The 12,698-nt window shown below is 43.0% G+C and overlaps 1 protein-coding gene across 1 annotated transcript in view; it reads left to right on the top strand.

Annotated features, from left to right (window-relative positions):
- NOL8 (nucleolar protein 8) overlaps positions 1-3,053 on the top strand; it is a 197,451-nt gene extending 194,398 nt beyond the window's left edge. The window contains exon 16 of the mRNA XM_068133382.2: positions 889-3,053. Coding sequence (XP_067989483.2) covers position 889 — 1 coding nt within the window. The 3' untranslated portion in view covers positions 890-3,053. The remainder of the gene's footprint in view (positions 1-888) is intronic.
- Positions 3,054-12,698: the final 9,645 nt, after the last annotated feature.

Below are 12,698 nucleotides of genomic sequence, written 5' to 3'. Positions count from 1 at the left end.
ATAGTCGAGGTTACGGATCTACTGATGTAGGTAATCTGTTTATGTGGATCGATGACCGAGGTGATGGATCTACTGGTGTAGGCAATCTGTTAATGTGGATCCATGGTCGAGATTATGGAACTACTTATGCAGGTAATCTATTGATGTGGATCAATGACCGAAGTTATGGATCTACTGATGTGGATCCATGATCGAAGTTATGGATCTACTGCTGTAGGTAATCTATTGATGTGGATCAATGATCGAGGTTATGTATCTACTGATGTGGATCCTTGATCAAAGTTATGGATCTATCGATGTGGATCCATGGTCGAAGTTATGGATCTATTTATGTGGATTAATTGTTGAGGTTATGGATCTACTGATGTACGTAATCTACTGATGTGGATCCATGGTCAAGGTTATGGATCTACCGATGCAGGTAATCTACTGATATGGGTTCATGGTTATGGATCTACTGATGTGGGTCCACGTTCGAGGTTGTGGATCTATTGATGTGGATCCATGGTCGAGTTTATGGATCTACTGATGTAGGTAATCAACTGATGTGGATCCATGGTTGAGGTTATGGATCTGCTGATGTCGGTGATCTATTGATGAGGATCAATGACCGAGGTTATGGATATACTGATGTAGTTAATCTATAGATGTGGATTAATGACCGAAGTTATGGATCTACTGATGTCGGTGATCTACTGATGTTGATACATTCCTCTCTCTCTCCATCTTGTCTCCCGCTCCCTTTATTATCTGCTGTATGTGTGTGTGTCTGTTCATGTTTTTATGTGTTTGAAGTGTTAGCTCTTTCACGAGCCTCGACTTTTGTATGTTAAAAAAGTGAATGTTTCTTTGAAAAAAAAAAAAACCTGTGTGAAATTCTCTTTTCAGATCGTCAGAGTCGAAGCAGTTTCTTGACCATGGTTTTACTGCGTCGTTTGCCATTGCCTTCCCTGTGTTTTGGACTTGCTCTGGCCTTTTAAATGCTGAGCATCAAGCAAAGAAGCAGCACCTACCATCTTAAATTATTTGGAATGACTGATGGGATCCATGGTACCACCAACCTCCCAGACTTCATAATTGAGAAAACAAAACTTAACCATGTATTATTATTTGTTTATTTGCCACATTAAATATTGTCATGGAGACATTTAAACAGTGTTGCCAGAACAGTCAATGAAGTAGTTGCACAGTCATGCCAAAAATATTTGGCACTCCTGCACTTTTTTCAAATAACGTACAATTTTCTCGAAAAAGAAGTTGAAATTGACAAAAGTATTTGGTCTCCACAATTATTTATTTCACTGTTAATATTGCAGAACCTTTGTTTTTGATTCAGAACTTAATATATCCTTTTAAATCATAAAATACAAAGAAATGGCATTGATAAAATTTATTGACCCCCTTGATTTAATATTTCGTAGCACAGACGTTGGACAAAATAACTGCAGTCAAACGCTTCTTATAGCCATGAATGAGCTTCCTACACCTCTCTACTGGCAGTTTGACCCACTATACTTGTGCAAACTGATCCAGTTCTCCAAGGTTTGAAGGGTGTCTTCTCCCAACTGCTGTTTTCAGATCTCCCCACAGGTGTTCAATGGGATTTAGATCTGGACTCATTGCTGGACACTTCAGAACAGTCCAGCGTTTTGTCTTGAACCAATTCCTGAGTGCTTTTTAAAGTGTGTTTGGGGTGACTGTCCTGCTGCAAGACCCATGACCTTCGACGGAGACCCAGCTTTCTGACACTGGGTTGAACATTGCGCTCCAAAATGTCTTGGTAATCTCCTGATTTCATGAAGCCTTGCACACATTCAAGGTACCCAGTGCCAGAGGCAGCACAGAAACCCAAAACATCACTGAACCTCCTCCATGTTTGACTGTAGGGAAGGTGTTCTTTTCTTTGAAGGCTTCATTTTGCTTTCTGTAAACATAGAGATGATGTGCTGTACCAAAAAGCTTTAATTTGGTCTCTTCTGTCCACAGGACATTCTCCCAGAAGGATTTTGGCTTGTTCAGGTGTGCAAACTCCAGCCATTCTCAGCAGTGGGGTCCTACTGGGTCTCTGACCATGGAGCCCCCTTTCATTGAGTTGGCGACGGATGGTGCGACTTGAAACTGTCGTACCTTTTGTCTGAAGGTCAGCTTGAATCTGTTTGGCAGGTGATCGAGGTACTTTCTCCACCATTCAAACAATCCTTCGCTGCAATATTCGATCAACTTTTCCCTTGCAGCCACGTCCAGGGAGGTTCGCTACAGTGCCATGGGCCTTAAATTTCCTGATAACATTGCGTACGTTGGACACAGGAATATCAAGGTCTCTGGAGATGGACTTGTAGCCTTGAGGTTGTCCATGCTTATCCACAATCTTGTGTCTGACCTCCACAGACAATTCTCTGCTTTTCTTTCTTTTCTCCATGCTCATTGTGGTACTGGTACACCCAGTGATACAAAACAGCAGAATGGCTCCTTTTCTCTATTCAAACTAGTTGAATGAGTGATTTTTATATTGCAGGCACCTGCAACTCACCATAGGTGAGTTAAATTCTAAAGTAAAGCAGAATCACCTGCTTGAAATCTAATTATTTCTAACAACTTCCAAAAGGTGCCAATAATATTGTCTGAGCCATTTTAGGATTTCTGTGTGGAATAAGCTGAGATTGAGTAATTTTTTCAGCTTTTTTTGTTTTGTTCCACTGCAAACCAAATAAATACATTTGTGGATACCAAAATATTTTTTTATTTCAACAATTTTCTGGAAGAAATGGTGAATTATTTGAAAAAAGTGCAAGGGTGCCAATATTTTTGGCCACGACTGTATATGCAGACTGCCCTTTCCCTTACCGTTTTAGAACTCTCATTAGATGTATGAAAAACTGAAGTTATGTTAAAATCCAACACACACTGCGACATTTTGTACCGACAAGAGAACTCAACACCTTTGTACCATGTGATGTTGCAAGTGGTGTTATAATTTACACAGCGCTAAAATATCCTGTTATTATGATCATGTTAAATGCTTGATATTATAAAGCAGTGTCAAATCACTAGAATTTTTTTCATGAGACTACATTTGATGACTAATATATATATATATATATATATATATATATATATATATATATATATATATATATATATATATATGTATATATATATATATATATATATATATATATACACATACACACACACACACAGTCACGTGAAAAAGTAAGTACACCCCATGTAAAGTTTTGACTTTTTCAACATATTTCAACATACAGCTATTTGATCTTCATTTCAACAATATTGATAGACAAAGGTGATATAATGTAACAAATATCATGAAACATTTACATTTTGTAGTCCATTGTCTAATTTAAATAAACATACATGCAAATTTCGCATGTGGAAAAAGTAAGTACACCCTCGGCTCTAATAGGTGGCATTGTCCCCTTTGGCACAAACAACCTCAAGTAGGCGTTTCTTATAACTGTCTACCAGTCTCTGACATTAACTGGGAGAAATTTTTGCCCACTCCTCCATGCAGAATTCTTTCAGCTGTGCGATGTTTGAGGGGTTTCTTGCATGCACAGCTTGTTTCAAATCCCCCCACAACATCTCGATGGGATTTAGATCTCGGCTTTGACTTGGCCATTCCAGAACCCTCCATTTCTTTCTTTTCAGCCATTCCTTGGTGGATTTACTGGTATGTTTAGCGTCATTGTCATTTTGCAAGGGCCACCTTCAGTTGAGCTTCAACTTTCCGACAGATAGCCTCACATTATCCTCGAGCACCCTCTGGTACAATGAAGAATTCATCGTGGATTCTATGATGGTAAGCTGCCCAGGCCCTGATGCAGCAAAGCTGCCCCAAACCATAATATTTCCACCACCATGCTTTACAGTTGGTATCAGGTTATTGCGGTCAAATGCTGTCTTTGGTTTTCGCCAAACATGTCTTCTGGTACTGTGGCCAAATAGCTCCACCTTTGACTCTTCTATCCAGAGCACATTGTTCCAGAAGTGCTCGTCTTTGCCAAGGTGTTCATTGGCAAACTTTAGTCTTGCCCTGATGTTTTTTTTTTGGTATTTTTTTTGTATACATAATCGAGGCTCGTGAAAGAGCTAACATTTATCACACAAAGAAATCAAACAAACAAACAAAGTATATAAAAAGGGGAGCGGTAGACAAGATGGGGAAAGAAGGGGAAGCACATAAACACAACATTTGAGAGCAGGGACATTGGGTATGTGTGGGAGGGAGAGGGCTTGGGGGGAGGTGGCGTGGGAAGGGGGTGGGGGGTGGGAGAAGTATAAACATAAGGACACCAAGGACTTCCAGGAAAGAAGTTGGTATTTCAAAAAAGTGGATTTGGGGTGAAATTAGCGGGGGTAGAAAAGATCAAGGTTTTGGATGGGGGAAGATAAGAGATGGTGGTGAACAGCTGTTTTAAAGACCTGGAGGGAGGAGTGGGATTGAAGAGAGTGAGGGAGTTTGTTCCACAGGCGGGAGTAAAGAGGAATGAAAGAGTGAAGGTTAGCAGCGAGTCTTGATTTTGGCAGTTTAACCATAAGAGGGTTGCAGGCAGATCTTGTGCGACCTGTAGGAATATTTGGGGGACAGAGCCGAGAGAGAGCTGGAGGAGCAAGGCCGGAGAGGAGTCGGTAGAAGACAAAGACCACCAACCTGCCTGCGGTGAGTAAGTGAAAGGCCCTCGGAGGTAGCTCTTTCTGGACAGCAAAGGTTTCCTCCTGGCACACCTCCCATGTAGATCTAATTTGTGCAGCCTCTTCTAATGGTAGACTTGTACACTTTGACATCAACATTGGCAAGAGCTACCTGTAGGTCCCGTGATGACATTCTGGGGTTCTCAGAGACTTCTTTCAGCATCTTGCAGTCTGCTCTCGGGCTGAACTTGCTGAGGCGGCCTGGCCTGAACAAGTCGGCAGTTGTTTGGAGTCTTCTCCACTTGTAGGTGATCTTCCGGACAGTCGAATGATCGATTTCAAATTGTTTGGAGATTTTAAAATCCCTTCCCAGACTCGTAGGCATCGATAACCTTCTTTCTGAAGGCCGCAGAGAGCTCTTTTGATCTAGGCATGGTGACGCCGCACACTTCAACAACAAAGAGCAAACCAAACTAAATGTCTGAGGTTTAAATAAGACAGGTTTAAATTTAAATAAGATGGGGGAGGGGAGGGGAGAGGGAGGGAGGGGGAAGTGGGAGGGGGAGGGGGAAAAGGGAGGGGGAGGGGAAAAAGGGAGGGGGGAGGAGGGAAGGGGAGGGCCAGTCAACAATGACGTTGCAGTTCTCATGGTCGGAGAGCAGCACAACAATCGCGACATCGTCCTGCATCTTCGCAACAGCACGAAGCGGATTTTGGAGACTCACCGATCCTGTGACCCACGCCCTCCAGTACCGGCGTTGCCGGGCGGGGGAAGGGAGACCCGTACATTCCCAACCCGTACATTCGCCCTCTCGACTCAAGCTCACTCGGACAAAAGCCTTGCACAAATTACACCGTGAAGGCCCAATGGTCATGTCTATGCCACAAATCAAGTACGTGAGCCAGTCGAGCACACTGAATTGAAAGTATATAGAACGCTCATACTCCGTGAAAACTGAAGCCACCGTGTCGCCATCTTGGTCAGCACGACTCGACCAACTCGCTTCGCGGATCTCGTTTGTTTTGAACGTGTCCCAGATTTTAAAAGCCAGACAACTGTTAAAATGCCATTTTGTGCGGCAATAAACTGCTCCAATCGGTTACGGAAGGGTTGTGGAAGACGTTTCACAGCTGTTTCAAAGACATTTCATTCATATCGCACAAAATCGACACAAAACACGATTTTTTTTTTTTTTTTTTTTTTTGTATACAAGATCGAGGCTCGTGAAAGAGCTAACATTAAGGGTGTAGTACTGGTGAAAAATTGAGAAAACTACATAGGTACCTTTGAGAGGCCTTTACACAAAAACAAAGTCAAGTTAATATCTAATTTTCAGTTTTTCTTGAAAGATATAATCTTGGCTTTAACTCAGACCAGTTTCAACGCTTCTTTGTCATATTACATGCATATAATTTGCATAAATTAGACCGTCAATAAAAAACAAGGAAAAACAAAGAACACATTTCTACTTCTATCTTCTATGTCACCTATCATTCTTTTCACACAAAACTTGGTACATGTATTATACATGTGTTACTCTACTACCTGATGAGGATTTTGTGAAATTATGTCAAATGTTCACTAATTAGCTAATTATGCCAATTACCAGATAAAACTTGGTTGTCCTTCAATAAATCCACAATGGCTACTCCTATAAACAAAAGCCTTCATCATTTTAAAGGAAGTGATATTCTGAATATCCTGTCCAAATTTCAGCCCAAAAGAATGATGCAAATTAAAGTTATAACAAATTTCATGCAAAATATTATATTTCTTGTAAATTGCGTGTAAAGATAACATTAGATATTTTAAAGGAAATACTGAATGAGTTTATACAATACGTATGAATCTAAACCGTAAAAACATAGTTTTTTAAAAAAGAGGCATATTGGAAAGTTCACCAGTACGACACCCTTAATCACACAAAAAGTCAAACCGACACACAAAACACAAAAAACAAGGGGAGCGGCAGACAAGATGGGGAGAGAGGGGGAAGGACAAACACAACATTTGAGAGCAGGGACGTGGGGAGGTGGGAGAGGTATAAAACATATGAACACTGCAAGGATTCTGGGGTGAATTACCGGGGGTAGAAAATATCAAGGTTTTGGATGGGGGAAGATAAGAGATGGTGGTGAACAGCTGTTTTAAAGACCTGGAGGGAGGAGTGGGATTGAAGGGAGTGGGGGAGTTTGTTCCAGAGGCGGGAGAAAAGGGGAATGAAAGAGTGAAGGTGAATAGAGAGCCTAGATTTTGGCAGTTTAACCATAAGAGGGTTGCAGGCAGATCTTGTGCGACCTGTAGGAATATTTGGGCGACAGAGCACAGAGAGAGCTGGGGGAGCAAGGCCGGAGAGGAGTCGGTAGAAGACAGAAAGACCACCAACCTGCCTGCGGTGAGTGAGTGAAAGGCCCTCGGAGTTAGCGTCATCTCGGGAGATTCCAATGATTCTGAAAGCTTTGGCCTCAACAGCATGAAGCCGAGCTATGTGTGAGGCAGGAGCACCAGCCCAGAGGGGGAGAACATTATTCCATTGAGCTGCGGATGAAAGCCTTGTATGTGGTGAGGAGCTCATGTGTGCCAAGGAAGGACTTCGCACGACGGAGGATGCCCAGTCGGCAACTGGCTTTGGAGGCCAGCTTGGAAATGTGGTTTTCCCAAGAAAGATCATGGCAGATAGTGAGACCCAAAAGCTTGAGCGACATTGAGCCTTGATCCACTCAATCACCGAGCTACACTGAAGCACAACTTGCTCTTCTTACACGTAGGATGATCGACACTCAAGGGCATTAATGTGCAAATTTTACTTCCTTTAATCGCATAAAAGGTGAAAAAACGCAATCGCTTTTCGCTCTGAATTACGTGCAAACGTGTGACGTGTGACGGGATGGAACATCACGTGATCGCTCTGAGCGAATCAGTCTGGCAGCGGGGATGGAACATCACGTGATCGCTCTGAGCAAATCAGCGAGCTGCTCTGGCAACGGCTGAGATTAGCGGGCACTTCGCTGAAATGCGCTGAGGTAAATATGAATAAAAAATATGGATCTCGTCAAATATGGTCTCGGCCATGTTCGTCCCAGGCTTAATGGCCATGTCTATGCCAAATATCAAGCACGTGAGCCTCTCCGTTTTGGAGTCTATCGGTAACATTACACACACACACACAAACTGTGTTTTATATATATATATATATCTATATATCTATATATCTATATATATATATATATATATATATATATATATATATATATATATATATATATATATATATATATATATATATATACATATATACATACATACATACATACATACATACATACATACATACATACATACATACATACATACATATATATATATATATATATATATATATATATATATATATATATATTGTAACGATTTTGAGAAGTGTGTAACGGTTTTTGAGAAGTGTAACAATTTTGGAGGAAGTGTAACGAATGTGAAAACGTTACAATGTGAACGTTACAAAAGTATGGTAACACCCTGTTAATGTAAATAATGGTCGCAGCCGTCCTAGTTAATTCCATGAAACTTACACACAGGTCACGATATATCTTTTAAATAGTGTATTTCCTTATTCCATGTAGGCTAAATATGTGTTTCCCACTAGATTGACTTTGCATTGTATCAAACAAAATAAGCGTAGGCCCTTCCAATTTCCCCAAACATCTCCGCTCTCCAAAGTTCCTTTCAAAAGGGGACTTGTTTTCAATCCCGCAGGCCGCCATTGCCCGTGTGCTTTGAGTCGGAGAAGAAAGGCGTGTCTCCACCTCGTCATAAGAGGGAAGGAGTGAACCAGCCCTAACAGCCAATCAGCACCGCGGTGAGCGACCCGGTAGGCGTGCCCTCGGAGCCGGCGGCTTGATTTCGCCCGAGGTGATAAAAGCGACTGTAAGGGACTGCTTTTAGAGATGACCTGGGAGATGAGCAAAGAGGTGGCACCAAGAGGAGCGGTGAGATGCGAAACGCTCCAAGCCAAAGAGGAGAGGTACTCGGCAAGGAAACCAGCTTTGGAGAGACGCGCTGAAAGGAGGGAGACGGCTCCACCACAAGAAGAGGAGCAGGTGTGCCGAACCAGCGCGTGACGTCTACCGCAGCGGATACGCGACGGAGGGTTTTCCCGCCAAAACCGCGAGGAATTTGAGAGCTGCTGCCTCCCGACTTTGCCTCCCTCTCAAGCAATCCACCTCAAGCCCTACCTGCCTGCAATATCCCCTGTGTAAGTGTGAACGTCCTGTCCTGCTCGTTGTCTTGGGGTTAAGTAAAAATGAATAGTGTAAGTTAACAATTCGCTGTGTTACTGCTTCTTCCATCCATTGCTTGTGTGTGTATAATAAATCTGTTCTTCCTCCGTATTATTCTTCTTCTTCTTTTTCATTCTCTTTCGGTCGCTTTAGAGGTTTCCCGATTGAATATCTGTGGGGCGATCTGGTCAACGTCGGGTGGAATCGGGTTCTAATCGGGGAGTAACTGTTCGGACGCGGTTAAATACACCACCGCTCGGTCAATATAACATCTAAAACCGCGTCTGTAACAATATATATATATATATATATATATATATATATATATATACAGTGGTACCTCGGCTTACGAGTGCCCCAACGTACGAGTTTTTCGGGATACGAGCCGTCGCTCGGGCGGTTTGTTGCTTTGGGATACGAGCCGAGATCCGATGTACGAGCTCAAAAAATTTATTTTTTTGAATTTTCCGGTTGTGGCTTCCGGTTCCGGTCACGTGGTTATCTTGCCGTGAAAGCATCTCTGCTTGGATATAAAACACGCAATCGTCGAAATACATTAGCGAGGAATCTCCTTGCTCCAGCCGGTGACGTCATCGGCGGGGATCCCCGCCTCCAGAGTGGCTGGTCACGTGACCGCCAAAGCGTGTCGCGCGTGCGGGTATAATGAGCTACACCTGTGGATCACGTGACCACGGAAGCACGCCTCGCTTGAGAGGCATGGCTTTCGGTTTGCGTTTTGCTTTATAAGGCGCGATAAATGGGCTTTTGAGTGTTAGCGGTTCATGGCGTTGACGGTTCATGGCGGTTCATGGCGGTTGACGGTTCATGACGGTTCATGGCGTTGACGGTCAAAAACCTATTACATCAATTTTACCAGGCACTGTACAGTAAGTACAGTGGACACCAAATGCACGGTGGAAGGCTAGAAGTAGAAGATCGTCCAAGACAAGTGAGAATAAGCCATACTTTGGAGATGACGTCATTCGCTGGTCCGATAACCAAAGATGTGGTATAAAAAACCAGGTGAGCTAACAATGCAGCAATGAAGGAATTCGGCCAAGGCACCGGCACACAACGACCTACCTACATCGAAAGACTCAATGCCAATGGTGACAGAAGCCAAGACGGCCGGCTTAAACACCGCCGAAAGACCACGGTGTACCAACTTACGATGCAGAACATCTTGCACTTAATATGATGACAACAGGTGCCATCCTCTGACGTACCATTACAGGTACAGGTACAGTACACGTGAGCACAGAGCAAAAGTTCACTGAAACCGAGATTAAGAAAAAAGAAAAAACACCTCGTGGTCCGTGCTCGATATCCGAGTTTCAATCTTTTCAAACACATGATGCTCTCGGTCACGGTATCTCCTGCGAGCTGCTTCTCCTTCAACCACACAAACAACAACTTCTCCATATCTTCATGGATAGAGGTCCAGTTTATTTCTTTACATTCTCTTGTATTATGTACAGTATATACGAGGTCGTGCTTGTTTATACATTATTTGTTATTTATAAAGTACATTTTTGTTATTTAAAAGCACCTAACAAAAAAAATTGGTGTTTTTTTTTTGAGGCTGGAACGGATTAATAGCATTTCAATGCATTTGAATGGGAAAATTTGCTTTGACTTACGAGCGATTTGGCTTACGAGCTCCGTCACGGAACGGATTAAACTCGTAAGCCGAGGTACCACTGTATATATATATATATATATACAGACTTGGCATTTAATATGGAATTTTTTTTTTTTTGCTTGACTTGGGTTTACTTTCTTCACTCAGTATATCAATCTGGTGAGTTTCTTTTACACTTTGGTGATTTATTTGTTAAAAGAACCATGTCACTGATTGTCTGTCGCAGCAAGAAGTCAACAACAGGATTATATCACAGGTGGCGTGGCAAAATGTACGGACAGGTGCATTTGATGATTGGCTTCACAGTCGGGTATACAAGGGTTGTTGCATTCTGTATTCGTGGAAAACAACTGCTGCACGTCTCCAAAAGTTATTTCCGCTTCCTCTGGAGATGGTCCGTCAACTCGACAATGCTGTTTGTCATGGAGTGGTGGCTTTACGAAATTACGGCATGAAACAGCGTGCTATTGCTCGGCAGTATGGCCTCACTCAAGGTGAGGTGTCAAAGATCCTGAAACGAAATGCTCAGAGTGGTGTCCCTACTCCAATACTGAGGCCAGGACGTCCCCGCAGAACCACAAGGAGGGATGATCGCCAGCTGCACCGGTTAGTCCGCAATGGCCGTACCAAGTCAGCTAATCGGCTTAGGGCTGAGTGGCAGCAACTTACAAATGTGCCTGTATCCAGAAGGCTAGTCAACCAACGACTGGTTCAAGCAGGCTATCGTGCCAGGCGTCCCCTGAGAAAGCCACGCCTGACCAGACAACACCGCCAGCGCCGATTGCAGTGGGCCAGAGAGCACCGTCAATGGCAGCCAGGACACTGGAATCACGTGACCTTCAGTGACGAGTCTAGATTTCTGGTCTATCGTCAAGATGGCCGCGTCCGAGTGCACAGACAAGTGCATGAAGCCTACAACAAAGATTGCATAGTACCAAGAGTCCAAGCTGGAGGTGGTGGGGTGACCGTTTGGGCTGCTTTTCATGCAGGGGGCAAAACTGACCTGGTTGTTCTGAATGGAAACCTGAACCAGTTCAACTGCAGGGCCATTCTGGAAGAAACATTGCTTCCATTTGCTCGTGCAACCTTTCGAGGAAACTTTGTTTTCCAAGATGACAATGCACGGCCTCAACGTGCTCGCATGATCCAACACTTTCTTGCTGACCGTGGTGTAGAGCATATGGAGTGGCCTGCCATGTCCCCGGATATGAATCCAATAGAGAACTTGTGGGCAGAATTAACGCATCAAATCGACCACTTGGACCAGCAGCCGACCTCTGTGCATGAATTGCAGCAGGCTCTTGTCACTGCATGGCAAGCGATTCCTGTCCAAACCTTGGCAAATCTCGTGAACAGCATGCCTCAACGTGTACGTGCTCTCCTGAATGCTCGTGGGGGTTACACGAAGTACTGAACTGTAATTTTAGTCCGTAATCCCAGTCGTAATTTAACTTTTGTTTTTGTTAAAAAAAAATTTGGCTAATGTGCAAAATAAAGAGATACTTCGAGAAAACGTACAGAAGTTTAACACAGTACTGTCCATGAATTGAGTTCAATATCAATTTACATCACTTTCAAGGATCAATTTATTTGTTTCGAAATGTCAAATATAGTTTTTGTTTCTTTTAAAGGTCACATTAACAAAATCTAGAATAATTTCAACATAATTCCATTGAACTTTTGGTTCTAAGACATCTTGAAAAGTAAGTTCACCCCCACGAAAAAAATATTCCATATTAGATGCCAAGTCTGTGTGTATATATATATATATAATGGTATCTGTAATCTGGTTCTCCAACCTAATGAGCGGACAGCATGACGTCATCGCCATGCATGTCCGCATTGCCTCCAAAGCTCCAGAGGAACCATCTAGCAGTGCGTCATTACAGTTTATAAATTCAGATACTGTCACAAGTGCATGCAAAACTCAGTTACCGACCTGGTTTCGCCCTTGTTGGGGCTTCATCAGGGCAACGCAGTGAGTGAGGTGATGAGTGGATACCAGAGATAACGTTAATGTGTGGCAGGTGGTGCTTATCGCTCCCAGCAAGGTGCAGCAGCAGCTGTATGGGACACCTTGCTGGCGGTTCTCCACTGATATGGGGGTCGCATAGTGACTGTTATATAT

This window comes from Myxine glutinosa, chromosome 12 (assembly GCF_964187855.1).
Source record: "Myxine glutinosa chromosome 12, kmMyxGlut1.1, whole genome shotgun sequence".
NCBI lineage: Eukaryota > Metazoa > Chordata > Myxini > Myxiniformes > Myxinidae > Myxine > Myxine glutinosa.
Note: the sequence above shows the minus strand (reverse complement) of the source record. Positions and strands in the feature narration are given on the sequence as shown.